This window comes from Musa acuminata, unplaced genomic scaffold (assembly GCF_036884655.1).
Source record: "Musa acuminata AAA Group cultivar baxijiao unplaced genomic scaffold, Cavendish_Baxijiao_AAA HiC_scaffold_412, whole genome shotgun sequence".
Taxonomy (NCBI): Eukaryota; Viridiplantae; Streptophyta; class Magnoliopsida; order Zingiberales; family Musaceae; genus Musa; species Musa acuminata.
In genome coordinates, this window is record NW_027020660.1 from 383,461 (window position 1) to 403,839 (window position 20,379).

The window sequence follows — 20,379 nt, forward strand, 5'->3', positions numbered from 1 at the left end:
CAGTCTTTTAAACATGATAGTGTCATAGGTTTGACCCCCTAAATGCAAATTGGGCAGGTGCTAAAATTTTAATTCAACCATCTGTGATACTCTTTCACATGAACAAGTTTCTACAGAATATATCTTAGGTACAGCAGATTGGTAAAATGTTCGGATACAAGTTCAAAAAAATGCTTCATCTGCTATGAGCTATGAACTATGGCATTTATTTATGTTACCTTGATGGAACATCGATTCCTTTAGTTTTGAAGAGATGCAATCCAACAACATGATCATCATTAAGAGAGCCATCCAGTGATAAGGGTTGATCGATCTTAGTGATGCCCAAAGCCTCTCCATTAATAGGATTTAGACACTCAACCTGGAATTCATAGAATATCCCATGTTTCAACAACCTAGAAAAAGAGGGTTTTCTCTTGTTTCATATATGATAACTTACCGAACCATTCTTGCGAGCAACAGCCAAAAGCTGCAAAGAATAGCAAACAATTTACAAGTGTCATGTCTAGAAGGTAGAAGAATATTTTACACGTCGAACTGTTATGAGATTAAAGATATAAAGAGAGGAGAACTAGCTGACGTATATTCACAATGATTTTGCATATGCATGCATCTGTATGCAAGAATGGAAATTCTGTACATCTATCGAGTAAAATTTAGTTCATGGTGGTACTGTTACTTACAAACTTTAGTTGTGATCTCGAATTGCATGCACATTCTTATATTCATTCAATCCTTATGTTTTTCAGGTCAGTTTCATTACTTACCTGTCTGGAAAAGGGTAATGCTTGCTTGAGGTCCATTCCCGTCGGTGATGCGCCAGAAAACTCAACTACTGCTTCTCATATTACATGGAATGTATGCTCTTCTGGTAAAATAATATGTTCTTCAGTGGATAAAAGTGAGAATTATGCCTTATTTGGAGGGTAAGTTTCCGTAAGCTGTTAAAGAAATGTATATGAGTTTGTTGCAATTATATTCATGGGTGACAGCCTCTTTAATAAAAATTTGAAAGGTTGTTATATTGCCTAATTTTGGCCTAGTACTTTAATTTGTGTTTTCTTTTCTCTCAGGAATGGCATTGAATTGAACATGTGGGATCTTGGAAAATGCAGTAAGATCTGGAGTGCAAAATCTGTGAGTCACTTCATTCTTATTAGTGCAATTTAATGAGAGTTTCTGGTCTATTTGTATTTTGATTATGAAGATTCTATCGGTTTGCTCTTTGTCTTTTGTAGCCTCCTAATAGACTTGGTATATTCTCTCCAACTTGGTTTACTGCTGCAACTTTTCTGAGTGAAGATGACCATAGAAAAGTTGTGGCTGGCACGATCAATCATCAGGTATGGCACTATGAAATATGTTTACTAGTTGTAGCTTACAAGCTAAAAAATGCTAATAGTTGGGAGTATAACTTTTATTGTAAGTCTTTCGACAACTTTTGCAATTGTTGCCATGAGATCGAGGATACATTTGAAAGTCTTAAGTTTGATTTTATGATAACAGTGCCTGACCAAACTTTTTTACAAATACTGCTTGCACATTTGGAGTGTTAACCAACTTGTAGTTAATAAACAGTTTTCTTCTGTTTATTGATTAATGTTGAAATATTCTTGACCATATGGTCTATCCTGGTTAATGAATCTTTTGTATATGGTTAATAGTTCTTGACCCATTGCTTTAGAAGTTGAGAAAATGATGTAAACTAATTACTCAGTCCGCATGAGATTTTAATGACCAGTATGCTGTTATTCTCTTATTTGTTAAAAATTATATCTTGTGATAGGTTCGTCTTTATGACACTTCAGCACAGAGGAGACCTATAATTTCAGTCGACTTTAGAGAATCTCCAATTAAAGCAGTTTGTGAAGATCTAGATGGCTATACAGTCTATATAGGCAATGGTTCTGGGGATCTTGCTTCATTTGATATGAGAACAGGTAAAAGTCATAGTTCTAAATGTACACCATGCGGCTATGCTTTAATTTTATTTACCTGATTCATTCATCCTCTTTAGTTTGTTGTTTTTTATGATCATAATCTCATGATTCTGAAATTTAATGTATGAGAACTAGTGAAAGTCATAGTTCTACAAGGTCACTGTGCAACTACATTGTTAATTATATTTAGCTGTTTTGTTTATTTCTCTTTTGTTTTCTTTTTTTGTGGATATAATTTCTTGATTGGATATAATTTCTTGATCAGATCCTTTCTCTGATTGTCGTTTAGTTATAATCTCATATCTAAGACTCTTTGATTCTTATAGACATTTATCAGATGTCTAGCTACTTGTTCCTACTCCCATAATAAATTAAGTCCTATTACCATAATGGACAAAATTATCACGGTTTCTTATTTTATTTCATCGATAAAACCTTTTTAGTTTTTGGGCTGTCCGATGAACCTCAACTTGTTATTCCTTTATGGTCAAATTGTTGGAGTTAAAACTTTCAGTAGAACAGAAAATTCTTTCAAACAGTTTTATGTCAGACAATATATGTGGCTACATCATAAGCAATTTTAGAAGCAATCAGCTGATGTTGAAGGCCTTTATGAAATCGTAAAAAAAGTTTAAGACTCAACATGAATTAAGAATATTGAACCAGGAATAGTCAGTTCCAACAAGGAAACTAAAGGTTTGAATGTGACATGTGTTGCAGGTATGGTATGCAAAAAGGAAATTATCCTAACTTCTATATTACATAGTTTTCTCAGTTGATTACATGATGTTCTAATTTCTTTTCATTGTCAATGAACTGGCTCAACTATTCTTAACTATGTGCGGTATAGTCATCCTCCTGGTTTTTGTGCAGTAATGCTTTCTGTCATTTCTGAGAAGTTCATGCTTTATGTTTACATTTTTGGTGACCTGTGCTCTTGGATTAAGGATTTGGTCCAAAGAATGTTAATGAAGTGAGCTCATTATCAGAGACGGAACTAGCTTGACTCACTTGGAACTTTTATTTTCTGTTATTAACTTAGTTCAAGTAATAATATTTCATCTAATTAACTGAGTAGATTTTTCCAATGTGAGCTTGAAGCTAGGACATGCTTATAGCTGAAAAATTTTATTTAACAATTCAAATTCCTAGTGTTGTTAAAATATTGGGTAGTACCATTCATTTTAGTTTTTTGAATTGTAGTATTTACCGTTATTCTGATGCTTATTATTTTGAAATATCTGAGTTTTCTTGTAATGGTTTCACATTTGTATCACCTGTTAGACAGTTAATAATTAGCTTCTATCAATGATGAATTGGCCCCTGGTGATTCAAGTGATTCAGGGTTACTAATATTTAGAACTAACTCCTGATGTTGACTAGATGGCAGTCGATTTCCTTGTTTTCAGGAAAACTGATGGGATGCTTTATTGGTAAGTGCTCTGGAAGCATCAGATCTATAGCGAGACATCCAGAACTTCCCGTGATAGCATCTTGTGGTAAGAAGTTGTATACTGTTAATTCAACATATTCAGTCAACTTTACTTCTACCATGGCACAAAATAGTGTTTTGTTTCCTCGAAAAAAAGGAAAGAGAATAGTGTTCCATGTTGGAAGTTTTTAGTTTATAACTCAGATATACCAAATTTAATATATTTGGTGGTTTTCATTTAATGTAACTTTTCAAGCTTTCTATTGTTCTTTGATTTGTTGAGTAACGATCCTCCATGGATTATCAGCCATTTTTGGATTTTATCCTTTAAAAATTCTCATTGCTTCATTTCAAGAGAAATTACTGGGTGCATACTGTTTCATCTTGAAGGTCAATGTTTGACATACTTTTCATGGTTTATTGGGAGTTATTTTACAATCAACTTTGTTAAAGATAAACATCCTTTTGTTTGTGTTTCTAATGAAAACCAGAGTGTTATGTCTAACATACGGCCCTCATCCTGCTCATCTTCGACTCGGGTTTATAAATTTATTACCATCCCTGACCCACACAAAAATTTAATGGTACTAACTGTCTTACCACTACATGAATTTCCTACGAGAATACATGTATTATTATTGGCATATGCTTCAGTTATATTTGCAAGATAGTTGGGGGTTCATTTTTTCCATTGGGGTGAGATGGGATGGTGCAGGCAGGCTTGGGGTTGGGTTAGGTGATATCTGTCCTTGTCTTGGACCTAAATCGGTTTTGGAAAATTGTACCCCAATTCAACCGTGATTATGCCTGTTTTCCTGTCAAATCTGTTCAAACCCGACCCAGTTGAATTGGATTGAGCCAAGTCCCCTGACCTTGCCTCATCTTTGACTCGGGTTCATAAACTTAGTACCATCTCCGACCCAACAAAGATTGATGTAACTGTTATCTCATAGCTTATGAATACATTTTTTACTATTGATATATTCTTTAATTATATTAACAAGATAGTAGGGAAATTACTTATATGAAATTGCTGGGGTTTTTTTCTGGTGCGGTCGGATACGTGGAGAAAGGATGGGGGAGGCTTGAGATGGGGATGGGGATAGGTGATATTGTTCTTGTCCTGGTCCTGATTAGTTTTGAACAATTATAACCCAACCCTGGGTCCGACATCGACCTTGACCCAATCCCCAATTTGATTGGATTAGCCATTGGGGCAGTACACCACAAGCCTAGTGTGAAATTCTCATTTCTAGCTATGTCATGTTGACAGATTTTATTGAAGAAAATATCTCAATGGTAGCAGTAAGCATCATCAAGTTTTAGGTAGTTCCCACCTCATTAGACTCGGCATCAGATGGACATCATTTGTAATATTTGGATGTGTTGTTTTGGAAGTTCTCTTGTTGGTAATTTAAAAAGATGATACATTCTGAAAAGTGTACTGCCATACTTTGGGATACTTGTTTGTGGTGACGTGTACCTTGCAAATTCAAGTTTACTTTTTACTAAATGTTAACTATAATTTTGAACGTGGAAGACGTAAGAGAATCTTTTTCTCTTATTTTGTTGGTCCTAGAGCTTTGTCTGAAATTTCTTGTCATGTTTGAAACTGTAATATATATTCTTGCTATGAGTTTTTTTTGGTAAAACTATAGTTAAGCATGAAATATTTTTAATTTCATATGTCATGTCTTCACAAGTAATATGTCAAACTATGCTTTGGTGGAAGCCTTAGTTCTTTACTCGCCACATTATGCATTAGTGTTTTGGTCGTAGGTTTATAAGGTCATGCTTAATGATGATATTGGTTTATAGGATTGGACAGCTCTTTGCGTGTGTGGGATGCAAAGACGAGACAACTTCTATCTGCGGTATGCTATAACTACTATCAGTTCATAAATGGATCTTGCTTCAACAAAATTTTCAATATCCATTGGCTTACATATAATAGAACATTTTTAAAGAAGGGAATTTAAGTTTGGTGGTGCTTTGCAATTTAGTTCTTCCTCTTGGTTTAGATTCATGTTTCATGTAAAGCCCATTAATTTATAGGTTATACTGGGGTAACTGGATGCATATTGTAGAGGAATGCATAGGTTCAAGAACTTGTGCTTGCAAACAGTTCACATTTTCTTTTTGGTTTGTATAAACCTATCATTGAGTATATTTCTTTTTTTAATAGGTTTTCCTCAAGCAACATCTAACAAATGTGGTGATCGATTCACATTTCTCAGACGAAGGTATTACTTATTTAACAATTTGGATTTGACGCTACAAATTCACATTTACATGCTCTATGGCTCTATACAACTTGATACTTCGGTAGATTCACATTGGAAATGAATGTGATATTAGTACATATAACTTGATTGACCTATTTCAAATAACTAACATGGTTAACATCTCGTGTGTCTGTTTCTGCTCCATACAAATAATGGATTAGTAGGTCAACTAAGTCCTATCTAAAACATAGCTAACCTCCATACAAATAATGGATTAGTAGGTCAACTAGCTTTAGGGTTAACACCGTGAACATCATGTACACCATGATAATAGTGTACTTGAGTGAGATTTTGAGCCAGTTCTGTTGAGGACATCTCCATTTGGTTAGGGTAGACTGTGACTTCCTAATAATCCCACTTAGGCAAATGACCTGACAGGGATGCTGATAATGCATGGGCTTAGGCAATTTGGGTCACATGACAAGGCCCACTTGGTACAATTTGGATCACTTGTTATGATGAACGAAGCCCTAAATGCATACTAAATTTGAAATAAAACCCAATCAAAACATATTCCATGTGTTCAGATTTATATAGTTTGATAAAATATCAGGGTTTCAAGAGTATACATACCTGAGCAACAGCATGCCCATGTGTGCTAGTTACTAGTAATATCAGTCCATGGACTTCTTACATCATTGGCAATAAATTTACTGTATTACACTATTAACAGCAAATGATTTAGACAAGCCTTACCATCAGGACTCTTCTGGTTCCCAGTGGTCATGGGCATCTCATTAGTTATTGTTGAATCTTTAGTCATGGTACCTCCATTTAGGTTTGGTCAAGTATTCTACCACACAAAAAAATCTGGCTAGCCTATGAAGTATTTGTGTTTGGGTATTATGAAACACAGACAAATAGGCATGTTTTGTGGCAGTGCTTGTCAGCACAGTGATGTTGGAACAAATTGTACATGTAGATTGTTGGTAGCTTTTTACCTAAATCATGTTCTAGAATAGGTCGGTTTTCTTCTTTAATTAATGTTAGAAAATCTGTAAGGAACTCGTTCGTCATGTAAAACAATTTGATAATGTCTCAAAATTCTTGTTAAACAGGTTCCAATGGCAATACTTGTGATCAACAAGCTGATCTACAAGTATGCGATGATACTGAAACCGTAGATAATGATGAATTGCCAATCTCTAGCGGTAAGAAAGCATCTAAAAGGAAGAGAGTTGGTAAAGTCAAGTAGAAAAGAAAGACTGGGGACCAATACGATGATGAAACAAGTGAAGCCCATGTATTAAGTCAAGCTGAATCTGAAGACAATAGTGTCTTGCCACCCCTCAAACAGGAAAAATCATCAGATGAGCACAGCAAGAGGCTCAAGCAGAAAAAGAGCAAGAAGATTTTGCCATGAAGGAAGCATGCCGGCCATCAAGAAAGTTGTGGTGAAGGATGGGTGAGTCCGTGATAATTCCATAATTTGTGATGACCAGGACTGAGCCCACCACCACCCACCAGCTAGATGAGTCTTGCTAAACTTGCTCGAGATGTCCAATTCTTTGAGAATTTGCATCGCACAAAGATCTTAAAAATAGTGGTTTCGAAGGTAAAATTAATGAATTGCATTTCTCTGTGGTTACGGAGAATTGTGATAGTTATATGCAATTAGAATTTTGATTTGCATATGGGTTACAGAGGATTCTCCACGAGTCATTTGTAGGCAAAGTGATTGCTTGTGCACAAAAACCTGATTCACATAATGCCGAATTATATAACTTGCAGTCCACACGTCACCAATATTTACCCATGACGATAACAAAAGATCTGACCCGCAAATACAAAACAAGCCATTGAAGGGTAAGGACATTTTGTTAAGTATGAAAAGATACAGCATAATTACAGCTGCTACACAATGACCGGGTAGAGAAAATGATAGTTAGATAGATGCATCATCAAAACAACCAACAACAACAGTGGAATCGAGTGTAAAATTAGACTACATCACACGATTCAAGCTCGAATTAGAAACCCTTACATTTCAGTTGCCTAAGTTAGTCACCATCGCAAACGAATGTATGATGTTGGCCCTCGACCAAGACGGCTGCATCTAACCTTTCTCTTCAGCTGCATATAATACCACCACCATGGTGGATATGGAACTCTTAGTGTTCCATGAGAGCAGCATCAGTTTCAGATAATGGTGCTGCAGAAGAAAAGAAAAAGGTTGCCACAGTTAGCGGTGTAGTAATCAGGAACAAGAACTATGAGCAATGCACTCAGCCAACAGAGTGGACAGTGAAGACCAAAATCAACACCCACACTAGGCAGTTTGAAAAAAATAATACCAACACATGCCTGGAAATATTAACCATACCGAGCAAGTCCTCGTATGCATCTTGGAAGAATGATGATTCCAGTAACAATGGAGGTGAGAAAACTTGATCCAGAGTGTCGTTGACTTCAGGATGCATTCTTTGTATTTTTTCAGTGGATGGTTGGAACAGCCTGGCCAGGTTTTTGTTCTCCTTCAGTCCATTCAATCTATTTAACATATCTGGAATGAAGCTTTGCTGGCTATTGGCATTACAGGAAAGATCTGTCATGTTCATCGGGGCCTGAACTTCTGGTGGTGAGGAGAAAACCAGTTGTTGATTTCTCCAGTTGTAGTAATCAGGAACATCGTCGATTTCTTTCTGAAAAGCAGCATCTGTTGTTGATAGAGGTATAAAGAAGTGTTCAGAACCATCATCACTGCTTCTTTCCTGCAACAATTCTGAGTTGCTTGATGAGCTTGATAGTGCAGCTTCACGAACAGAACGACGAATGTTGTGAGCATAATAATCATCAGTCTCTGAAAAATTAAACCACATGGAATAGTGAATAGACAAGTAAAATTTGCTCATCTCTATTTATTATGTAAACAAAGTAGAAACTGGATAATAGCTGTTGGTCTTCAACATCTGAATATCGCCTCAAGTGGGTAATGGCTGAAGGCGCTGACCTTGTGCTTCACCATCTTCATCAATTGTAAATGGAGGTGAAACTGTTTTTGGGGCTGGCAAAGTTTCCTGATTGGTTTGACTACCTACAGGATGCTGCTTTGGTGCTTGGTGGCCTTTCCCCGATGAATTTGGAGTTAGATTGAATAAATGAGGGAGTTTCAAAGTTGGACTACCGGAGACTTTCTCAATCTGAGCAGAGGAGAATTTACAAGTCATCTCAGCAACTTCATCAGTCAACCTTTCCTGTTAATAAAATTTCAAATTCATTAGCAGTACATAGAGGCAAAAAGGGACAAATCTTAAAGATGACAAATTCTTGAACTAGAGGTGATTGACGAGTTGGGTCAGTCACGTTGAGATGGGTTATATTAGGGACATGTAAGGCTGATGTGAATCGAGCCAATTTTCTAGTGGGTTTAGATTTCTAAATGAGGATTGAGGAACCAAACTATATAGCTATATGGTCAGAGTGGTTGATCATATTTGGTTTTGCATGTCAGAAGGGGATTCAAGAAGATATAATTAAAACATTGCTATAAGCAAAATGTATGCTTGACCTTAACATAGCCAACCAGCCAACAGGTCAAGAGTTCTCGACCAGGCTCTGAACTATGTTCATGACAAGTTATCCTAAACAGTCTGGTGGGTTTGGTTTGACTTGGTGCATGTGATTAGCAATTGATGCCTCTACTTAAAGCAGCTGTTCTGTGCTGTAGATCTATGTTCCGTTACATTTAGTTAAGATATATCATAAATCTGGATACAGAGCAACCCTGCTTTTCCAAATAACTGCATCTTGAAAAGTAACTTGATATACAGTCATTTTCCTTTTAAGTTATAGAATTTTGTTAGCCAGCAGCATATACTTCAGCAAATCCACACTGGCCATTTTGGTGACCACCGGGATTCCTGGTGTGGAACCTTATATAATTAGTCCATGGTTGCTGTGGCACTTTAGTGCTCATTACTTTAGTTCACACAGATTATACTTGTTAAGTAATGTTTAATGCTTTAGTGATGAAAATTGTAAAATGTGGTAGTCATGCTGCATATTATGTTGCATATGGATATAGGGAAATTCATCCTCCGATGTTTCTAGAGTAGATACAGTAGCATTTCTATAATCCTAGTTTGCCTATTTGATGGGCATCTTGGAGTTGGATATACCTGATGAACACATTTCTTTAGAGCATCATTACCTCTATGGGAGTAATCAAGTTGTGGATTAGTTAGAATCAGATGCTGCTGGAACTATTAGTTATGTGTGGCATGAAGACACCCTAAGGCTTCTGTTAAATCTAAACTTGTGGATTCTTGTGGTTGCATTTTCTCAAGGAGAGGCAAGCAGTGTTTTGTTACAGAAAAGAAAACAAAAAATTAGGCAATTTTGTGTCAAGTTTCTTAGGAGAAATTTAAACCACATTTCAACAGGCAAATAACTTGCTGCACAACCACGTAATGGTATGTTCATGATCACGGTTGCCGTTTGTGACTATCAGTTTTCCCAGCTTGATTCGTCTCAATACCACAGTTTGATAATTTTTTGATGTATCAATGAAAATAACGTTTTAGCATTTGCAAGCTAATTAATGGTTGCAAGGACCAAAAGTAAGTTTTTTATATAGTGAAGTGGAAACTGTAAGAAAATTATATATTTATTTTGTAGGCAGCAAAATTTATCTATGATTTTCTATTCATTCAACTTCTGATGAATATCTTGACAATTAATGCAGATTTCTCTTTGAAAGTTGACATATTCTATAAATAGTTACCTTATCACCATAGTATTTTTCATGTCAATGTCTCAAATGTTATTTAATGCTGCCGTTTTTTTGGTGTCTGATAACATGTGTTTATTAAGAGAGCGACTTAATTCTTTATTTGTGCTTTTTTTCCTGTTTGTTTATTTTGCTGATTGCTTTTCAACCTTTGCTGCTAAAGGTGAAAGCTAATGAAGGGGAGGGCTCGGAACTGCTTCGTAGTGCATCTGACAGCAGTAGCAGTGGGCATGCGGAATCACTCGCTGCAACTCTTGCAGAACATCGCCAACATTTAGTTTGCATACAGGTCTAGTGATACCAGGATAACACTAATCATTTACGGGCTAGTCCTCCCTGTAAAATTTCAGACCTTTATCCCTTTACTTTTATGATAATCCTTTTACTAATTCATGGGCAATTCTATTTTTCACGGGGCCTGCTGCCTATTGTCTTCAAACAAAATGCTAACTGCATACATGAAACATAACAACTGTCAGATCAGCTTGTGCTACAAATGGGTTTTCTGGTTAGATGGACAAGTTTCGTAAGATTTACCTCGGATGTTGCAAGTAGAGGAACCCTGTATAGGCCAATGTCAGTTGTCTATGCTTTCCATGATAATGTTCTCCAAATGTAATCTTCTTTTATAGATTAACTTAAGCCAAAAGACAACGTGGTTCGAAGTGCTTTATGAATCGAGGTGCATGTGAATCAATTATATATGAGCTCTTGTATAAGTTGGAAATTTGCGATGTTGTATTATTTATTATAACCTTTAGAAATGTTAGTTTTTTTGCAGTTGTGTTAAACCCAGCTACAAAACCATGTGCTTGCTGTTAACCTTAGTGGGTTGCTTGCAAGTGCTGGGTAATAAGCTCTTGAAGAAAGATGGATATTCTTAAAGTACTTCATGGAATGTGAAAAAGGAAGAAAAAAAAGAAAGTCAAACCTTATATCCTTGTTGCTTTTTCGTTTTTCTACTTCCTTTGGTTTTAGACCTCGCACCGATAGTAATATAAAAATTAAAAACCTCGGCTTTGATTTCACGGATGTCTTTTGTCCTTTCCTAGGCACTGCAGTTTTGGTCATTTTAATTTGAGGAAAACAATTCTAAGACCATAGTGATGATGATATAGCAATGATGTGGAATCAGACAGGTAATGGGTTATGAAGATACAATCACATAAAATTGGGATTCTAAGTACTCCGCAAAGTCAGTATGTATTTGTGAGAAAAGGTCATCTAAGAAAGCAACCGTGCGCACAAACATACTTTTACTAGAAAAGCGTCATCTAAGAAAGCAACCGTGCGCACAAACATATTTTTACTAGAAAAGCTAGATAGTATCCAAAAGAGCCCAGCAATGATCAAAACTACATTCTGAAATGTAGATGTGAATCCATGCAAATCTTTTAGGTTCATTCGAATCAATCAATATTTATTACTAATTATTATTATTATTATTATTATTATTATTTTGTTAATCGTGATATTGAATTATATGTCCAGTTTTGTTTATCTTATTGGAGCTGCAATGCTCTTCAATGATTCTTCATATTTATGCATCCCATAGGCTCATCCGAATCAACCAAGTAATCGATCCGGTTGAACCAAGCCGAGGAGCCTCATCGAACCCGAATGTTTTCACAAATTCACATTCAGTTCACAATCACTGAGCTCAAACCCAAGCACGGCTCGATTAATTGTGTGGCCTGACGAATCCGTGCACAATCCGCTCATATCAGTACTCCAACCATCAGATGCCGACCTCACGGCTCAATTCCTATGATATAAAAGATCGTGCTGGCCGAGTCAAAACTCTGTGTCTCTGGAAGCCTCGGCACGGCGGAACCCTTGCGCTCGCTCGCTCGCTCGCTTTGAAGATTGCGACTTTATCGCGCAATCCTCGGCACGACGAAACCCTCGGCACGACGGTATCCGCATCTGGTCTTCCTTGCCCGTTGAGGTAAGTTTCCTTCTTCTAAACCCTAGCTAGTTTTCTGATACCTTTATCGCGCTTGAATTTTTTTTGTATTGTTTCTGTGAAGTGCGTTGGCCTTTGATTTGATGACAACTTGAGCTAGGGTTTTCGTTGTTTTCCATCATCTGATCAAAATCGCTCAATTAGGGAAGAAAGATCAAAATCGAAGACAAGAGGGAAGGAGAGATCAAGAAGGGTAAGAAAAAGATCGAACAAGAGGAGATCGCGAGGGGTTCTTGGAGGATGAGATGGCGTTGAAATTTCTGAACGAGAATGGATGGCACACCGGGAGCCTCCGGAACATCCTGTGCTTCAGGACTTTCTTGATAGGAACTGTCTGACTAGGCAATTAAAGATACTTTGATTAAATTTATTGTTGCCTCTACTCTCCACATTTGGAAAAAGTATTATTAAGTCTCCATATGCTTAAATATCTCATTCGGGATTGTGATATTTCTTTGATGCAACCTTTTATAAAGTTATTATTCAAGTCCATGACTATGACTGTATTCTGAAGCCCTGTTCAAGATGTAGAAAATTTGACGTTCAATTGATGCCTAACAACGACATCGTCATCACGCAATACGCCATATCTTTATACTCAATCATGATGATTCACAAAAAATAAAAATCATGATAAAAGTACATAATAATCCTAAAAATAGTGGATCTTGACAATGCCAATTGTAAGCGGGCCAAACCAAAAAAGATAGTGCACCCGTCAGCCCTCCCGTAGTCGAGAACCCTAACCATCCTTTTTTTTCTTCTTTCAGTCTTCTGTGTTTCTTTATAAAGAATATAGCTTGCAATTACCCTAACGTCCCCCATTGATATTTTATGCATATGAGTGACAGGGGAGCTAAACTTGAACCGTCTTTCTATGCTAACCTCTACACGATAATATATGTTGGACGGTGATCGACTATAATGTTTCATATTAATCGATTATAATTAATTATCAGATTTTATCTTCCCTATCGACTTGTTTTAATTAATTGTACGATATTATCTTAACGGTAAGTGATAATTTCGTTATTAAAAAAAATAATTTTTTTATAAAACAAAATAAAAAATCGAAAATGAGAGGAAATGAGTTAATGTCTATTTTCCACCGTTACCGAGACAAGGCATAACCCGAACCAAGCGATAGAATTTGGATCGAGATCAATTGATTTCAAGCCCGACTCGACGATGCCAATTGTAAGTGGGCCAAACAAATAAGGATAGTGCACCCGTCAGCCCTCCCGTAGTCGAGAACCCTAACCATCCTTTCTTTTCTTCTTTCGGTCTTCTGTGTTTCTTTATAAAGAATATACCTTGCAATTAACCTAACGTCCCCCATCGATATTTTATGCATATGGGTGACAGGGGAGCTAAGCTTGAACCGTCTTTCTATGCTAACCTCTACACGATAATATATGTTGAACGGTGATCGACTCTAATGTTTCATATCAATCGATCATAATTAATTATCAGATTTTATCTTCCCTAAAGACCTGTTTCAATTAATTGTACGATATTATCTTAATGGTAAGTGATAATTTCGTTATAATAAAAAATATTTTTTTATAAAACAAAATAAAAAACCGAAAAAGAGAGGAAATAAGTTAATGCCTATTTTCCACCGTTACCGAGACAGGGCATAAACCGAACCGAGCAATAGAATTTTGATCGAGATCAATTGATTTCAAGCCCGACTCGACGATGCCAATTGTAAGTGGGCCAAACCAAAAAGGATAGTGCACCCGTCAGCCCTCCCGTAGTCGAGAACCCTAACCATTCTTTCTTTTCTTCTTTCAGTCTTCTGTGTTTCTTTATTAAGAATATAGCGTGCAATTATCCTAACGTCCCCTATCGATATTTTATACATATGGGTGACAAGAGAGCTAAGCTTGAACCGTCTTTCTATGCTAACCTCTACACGATAATATATGTTGGACGGTGATCGACTCTAATGTTTCATATCAATCGATTATAATTAATTATCAGATTTTATCTTCCCCGTCGACTCGTTTCAATTAATTATACGATATTATCTTAATGGTAAGTGATAATTTCATTATCATAAAAAATATTTTTTTTATAAATCAAAATAAAAAACTGAAAAAGAGAGGAAAAGAGTTAATGTCTATTTTCCACCGTTACCGAGACTGGGCATAACCCGAACCGAGTATTAGAATTTGGATCGAGATCAATTGATTTTAAACCCGACTCGACGATGTAAATTGTAAGCGGGCCAAACCAAAAATGATAGTGCACCCGTCAGCCCTCCCGTAGTCGAGAACCATAACCATGCTTTCTTTTCTCCTTTCAGTCTTCTGTGTTTTTTTATAAAGAATATAGCTTACAATTACCTTAACGTCCCCCATTGATATTTTATGCATATGGGTGACAGGGGAGCTAAGTTTGAACCGTCTTTATATGCTAATCTCTACACGATAATATATGTTGGACGGTGATCGACTCTAATGTTTCACATTAATCGATTATAAATAATTATCTGATTTTATCTTTTCTATCGACTTGTTTCAATTAATTGTATGATATTATGTTAATGATAAGTGATAATTTCGTTATCATAAAAAATATTGTTTTATAAAATAAAATAAAAAACTAAAAAAATAGAGGAAAAGAGTTAATGTTTATTTTCCACCGTTACCGAGACTGGGTATAAAATCGAGCGATAGAATTTGGATCGAGAACTCTGATCATCCTTTCTTTGTTTTTTATGTTACTGGTTAAGCGGCGCCGAGCGAGCGTAGATCGCCCTGGCCGGACGCCTCCTGAGACCAGCCAAATTGAGTTGTCGATCTCTGACCTAGCGGACTCCTACGTTCTCCCCTCTTATCAAGATCCGGTACATGTTCTAGATCCCTCCTAAAAGTGATCTTCATGTGTCGATTCTTTCCGATTTGAACTCGTCGCTTTGTTTTCGGTATGGTCGCCGGCGATATAGTGTCGAGAATCGTTAATCGGGTTTCTCGGCACCTTCCATAGCCAGCAATACTGATCTTTCTCTCACAACCAATCTTACGGGTGCTGTTGATTCGTCTTCGCTCGCTCAGCGTCACCCAGCTCAGCATCACCCATGCCTCCGGTTGTGACATCCTTCGCTTATTTGCATCATCTTTTCTGTAAATTCTATTGTTATCCCCATCATCTGGCCTTACATCGATAGAGCACCAAGCATGGTCAGGTATCTGCTGGACTCAATGGCTGATACAGTTATATGCTTGGATGATCAAAAAAGCTCATCGACGATTCGGGTGACATGTCCACTCGATGGTTGATACAGTTACATGCTTGGATGATCAACAAAGCTCATTGATAATTATCAAATCCAACAGCTTTATGTTATCGACTAATTTATTATTTTTTCTCGAAGAAATTGGGTGATGCTAAGGGTAAATTCTTAATTTAAGATCAGTATGACATTCGATTGGGATTCGAGTGACATGTCCACTCGATGGTTGATACAGTTGTTACATGCTTGGATGATCAACAAAGCTCATCGATAATTACCAAATCCACCAACTGTCTTCCAGCACTTTGGCACTGAACAGTTGTGCTTGATTGCACACTAAACCCATCTACCATGGTTGAAAAAATATTGTTTACTTCTTCAGTGAGATCTGAAATTGACATCTGTATTGCTGGAATGACTTCCTTTAGTTGATCAACAAGTCCCTGAATAGCAGGATAAGTTAATGTAAAGACACACACAAAATAAAAAACCAGAACACCGGGAGAAAAGGAAAAAAAAAATTCATGATTTTACACAAAAAGGAAATGCCCACAATGTGATTAGAACTATTGATATGTTTCCTAATCACAGTTGAGGCCTACACCACATACAAGAAAACGTGTCACATGGCCGAGAACCCAATATAGATGACATTGAAGGATTAATGTGAAGTTATGATTGAAAATATGGCAAAATACAGTTTTTTGAACAAAATTCAATTATGCTTTAAATAAATCCAACCAGATTGCTCACTTAAAATTCAGATAAGAACAAATCAATAATTATAAGAATCAAAATACAAAAGGATTATCATAAAAGTAAAGGGATAAAGGTCTGAAATTTTACAGGGAGGACTAGCCCCTAAATGATTAGTGTTATCCCGGTATCACTAGACCTGTATGCTAACTAAATGTTGGCGATGTTCTGCAAGAGTTGCAGCTAGTGACTCCGCATGCCCACTGCTACTGCTGTCAGATGCACTACTAAGCAGTTCCGGGCCCTCCCCTTCATTAGCTTTCACCTTTAGCAGCAAAGGTTGAAAAGCAATCAGCAAAATAAACAAACAGGAAAAAAATCACAAATAAAGAATTAAGTCGCTCTCTTAATAAACACATGTTATCAGACACCCAAAAAAACCGCAGCATTAAATAACGTTTGAGACATTGACAGGAACAATACTATGGTGATAAGGTAACTATTTATAGAATATGTCAACTTTCAAAGAGAAATCTGCATTAATTGTCAAGATATTCATCAGAAGTTGAGTGAATATAAAATCATAGATAAATTTTGCTGCCTACAAAATAAATATAGAATTTTCTTACAGTTTCCACTTCACTATATAAAAAACTTACTTTTGGTCCTTGCAACCATTAATTAGCTTGCAAATGCTAAAACGTTATTTTCATTGATACATCAAAAAATTATCAAACTGTGGTATTGAGACGAGTCAAGCTGGGAAAACTGATACAGTCACAAACGGCAACCGTGATCATGAACATACCATTACGTGGGTGTGCAGCAAGTTATTTGCCTGTTGAAATGTGGTTTAAATTTCTCCTAAGAAACTTGACACAAAATTGCCTAATTTTTTGTTTTCTTTTCTGTAACAAAACACTGCTTGCCTCTCCTTGAGAAAATGCAACCACAAGAATCCACAAGTTTAGATTTAACAGAAGCCTTAGGGTGTCTTCATGCCACACATAACTAATAGTTCCAGCAGCATCTGATTCTAACTAATCCACAACTTGATTACTCCCATAGAGGTAATGATGCTCTAAAGAAATGTGTTCATCAGGTATATCCAACTCCAAGATGCCCATCAAATAGGCAAACTAGGATTATAGAAATGCTACTGTATCTACTCAAGAAACATCGGAGGATGAATTTCCCTATATCCATATGCAACATAATATGCAGCATGACTACCACATTTTACAATTTTCATCACTAAAGCATTAAACATTACTTAACCAGTATAATCTGTGTGAACTAAAGTAATGAGCACTTAAGTGCCACAGCAACCATGGACTAATTATATAAGGTTCCACACCAGGAATCCCGGTGGTCACCAATATGGCCAGTGTGGATTTGCTGAAGTATATGCTGCTGGCTAACAAAATTCTATAACTTAAAAGGAGAATGACTGTATATCAAGTTACTTTTCAAGATGCAGTTATTTGGAAAAGCAGGGTTGCTCTGTATCCAGATTTATGATATATCTTAACTAAATGTAACGGAACATAGATCTACAACACAGAACAGCTGCTTTAAGTAGAGGCATCAATTTCTAATCACATGCACCAAGTCAAACCAAACCCACCGGACTGTTTAGGATAACTTGTCATGAACATAGTTCAGAGCCTGGTCGAGAACTCTTGACCTGTTGGCTGGTTGGCTATATTAAGGTCAAGCATACGTTTTGCTTATAGCAATGTTTTAATTATATCTTCTTGAACCCCCTTCTGACATGCAAAACCAAATATGATCAACCACTCTGACCATATAGCTATATAGTTTGGTTCCTCAATCCTCATTTAGAAATCTAAACCCACTAGAAAATTGGCTCGATTCACATCAGCCTTACATGTCCCTACTATAACCCATCTCAGCGTGACTGACCCAACTCGTCAATCACCTCTAGTTCAAGAATTTGTCATCTTTAAGATTTGTCCCTTTTTGCCTCTATGTACTGCTAATGAATTTGAAATTTTATTAACAGGAAAGGTTGACTGATGAAGTTGCTGAGATGACTTGTAAATTCTCCTCTGCTCAGATTGAGAAAGTCTCCGGTAGTCCAACTTTGAAACTCCCTCATTTATTCAATCTAACTCCAAATTCATCGGGGAAAGGCAACCAAGCACCAAAGCAGCATCCTGTAGGTAGTCAAACCAATCAGGAAACTTTGCCAGCCCCAAAAACAGTTTCACCTCCATTTACAATTGATGAAGATGGTGAAGCACAAGGTCAGCGCCTTCAGCCATTACCCACTCGAGGCGATCTTCAGATGTTGAAGATCAACAGCTATTATCCAGTTTCTACTTTGTTTACATAATAAATAGAGATGAGCAAATTTTACTTGTCTATTCACTATTCCATGTGGTTTAATTTTTCAGAGACTGATGATTATTATGCTCACAACATTCGTCGTTCTGTTCGTGAAGCTGCACTATCAAGCTCATCAAGCAACTCAGAATTGTTGCAGGAAAGAAGCAGTGATGATGGTTCTGAACACTTCTTTATACCTCTATCAACAACAGATGCTGCTTCTCAGAAAGAAATCGACTATGTTCCTAACTGGAGAAATCAACAACTGGTTTTCTCCTCACCACCAGAAGATCAGGCCCCGATGAACATGACAGATCTTTCCTGTAATGCCAATAGCCAGCAAAGCTTCATTCCAGATATGTTAAATAGATTGAATGGACTGAAGGAGAACAAAAACCTGGCCAGGCTGTTCCAACCATCCACTGAAAAAATACAAAGAACGCATCCTGAAGCTAACAACACTCTGGATCAAGTTTTCTCACCTCCATTGTTACTGGAATCATCATTCTTCCAAGATGCATACGAGGACTTGCTTGGTATGGTTAATATTTCCAGGCATGTGTTGGTATATTTTTTCAAACTGCCTAGTGTGGGTGTTGATTTTGGTCTTCACTGTCCGCTCTGTTGGCTGAGTGCATTGCTCATAGTTCTTGTTCCTGATTACTACACCGCTAACTGTGGCAACCATTTTCTTTTCTTCTGCAGCACCATTATCTGAAACTGATGCTGCTCTCATGGAACACTAGAGTTCCATATCCACCATGGTGGTGGTATTATATGTAGCTGAAGAGAAAGGTTAGATGCAGCAGTCTTGGTCAGAGGGCCAACATCATACATTTGTTTGCGATGCGATGGTGACTAACTTAAGCAACTGAAATATAAGGGTTTCTAATTCGAGTTTGAATCGTGTGATGTAGTCTAATTTACATGCGATTTCACTGTTGTTGTTGGTTGTTTTGATGATGGTGTCATTTTCTCTACCCGGTGTGTAGCAGCTGTAATTATGTTGTATCTTTTCCGACTTAACAAAATGTCCTTCTTACCCTTCAATGGCTTGTTTTGGATTTGTGGGTCAGATCTTTGTTATCGTCATGGGTAAATATTGGTGACATGTGGACTGCAAGTTATAATTCGGTATTTTGTGAATCAGGTTTTGTGCACAAGCAATCAGTTTGCCTACAAATGACTCATGGAGAATCCTCTGTAACCCATATGCAAATCAAAATTCTAATTGCATATAAGTCTCACAATTTTCTTGGTAGTCTGAGGGTATAACCATCAAAATTCTAATTGCATATAACTATCACAATTTTCTTGGTAGTCTTCGGGTATAACTATCAAAATTCTAATTGCATATAACTATCACAATTGCATATAACTATCAAAATTTTAATTTCCTTAATTTTACCTTCGAAACCACTATTTTAACATCTTTGTGCGATGCAATAGCACAAACAAATTCTCAAAGAATCCATAAGCCTTTATCTGATTTGCTCTTCAAATTCTAAAACACTCTTTTAAAAAACTCAACACTCAATCTAACTTTCCTCCTTTCATTAGAGTGTTGGACATCTGGAGTAAGTTTGGCGAGAGACTCATCATCTAGTCGGTTTGCCCGATGGGTGGTGGGCTCAGTCATGGTCGTCACAAATTATGGAATTATCACCGACTCACCCATCCTTCACTGCAACTTTCTTGATGACCGTCATGCCTCCTTCATGGCAAAATCTTCTTGCTC

General features: G+C 36.8%; 2 protein-coding genes and 1 long non-coding RNA gene across 3 annotated transcripts; all 3 read left to right on the plus strand.

Moving 5' to 3' along the window:
• The first annotated feature begins 625 nt into the window (after window positions 1-625).
• LOC135658703 (uncharacterized) lies at window positions 626-10,798 on the plus strand. Its single transcript, XM_065176169.1, has 9 exons — window positions 626-636; window positions 750-926; window positions 1,074-1,137; window positions 1,239-1,343; window positions 1,787-1,940; window positions 3,350-3,439; window positions 5,191-5,246; window positions 5,558-5,615; window positions 10,550-10,798. The coding sequence occupies exons 1-9, from the start codon at window positions 626-628 to the stop codon at window positions 10,558-10,560; spliced, it is 726 nt and encodes a 241-aa protein (XP_065032241.1). The 3' UTR covers window positions 10,561-10,798.
• Window positions 10,799-11,865: 1,067 nt separating this feature from the next.
• Window positions 11,866-12,787, plus strand: LOC135658680 (uncharacterized). The gene is made up of 2 exons (XR_010505544.1): window positions 11,866-12,334; window positions 12,497-12,787. It is a non-coding gene; the product is annotated as an uncharacterized LOC135658680 (long non-coding RNA).
• Window positions 12,788-18,320: 5,533 nt separating this feature from the next.
• On the plus strand, window positions 18,321-19,359 carry LOC135658704 (AUGMIN subunit 6-like). The gene is made up of 2 exons (XM_065176170.1): window positions 18,321-18,559; window positions 18,710-19,359. Exons 1-2 carry the CDS (start codon window positions 18,343-18,345, stop codon window positions 19,357-19,359), a joined length of 867 nt encoding a protein of 288 aa, XP_065032242.1. The 5' UTR covers window positions 18,321-18,342.
• Window positions 19,360-20,379: the final 1,020 nt, after the last annotated feature.

Coding starts and splice junctions, on each gene's coding strand:
- LOC135658703 (XM_065176169.1), top strand. Junction 927..1,073: donor AATTATGCCTTATTTGGAGG/GTAAGTTTCCGT, acceptor CTTTTCTCTCAG/GAATGGCATTGAATTGAACA. Junction 3,440..5,190: donor TCCCGTGATAGCATCTTGTG/GTAAGAAGTTGT, acceptor ATTGGTTTATAG/GATTGGACAGCTCTTTGCGT.
- LOC135658704 (XM_065176170.1), top strand. CDS start 18,343: ATGACTTGTAAATTCTCCTCTGCTCAGATTGAGAAAGTCTCCGGTAGT. Junction 18,560..18,709: donor TGAAGATGGTGAAGCACAAG/GTCAGCGCCTTC, acceptor TTAATTTTTCAG/AGACTGATGATTATTATGCT.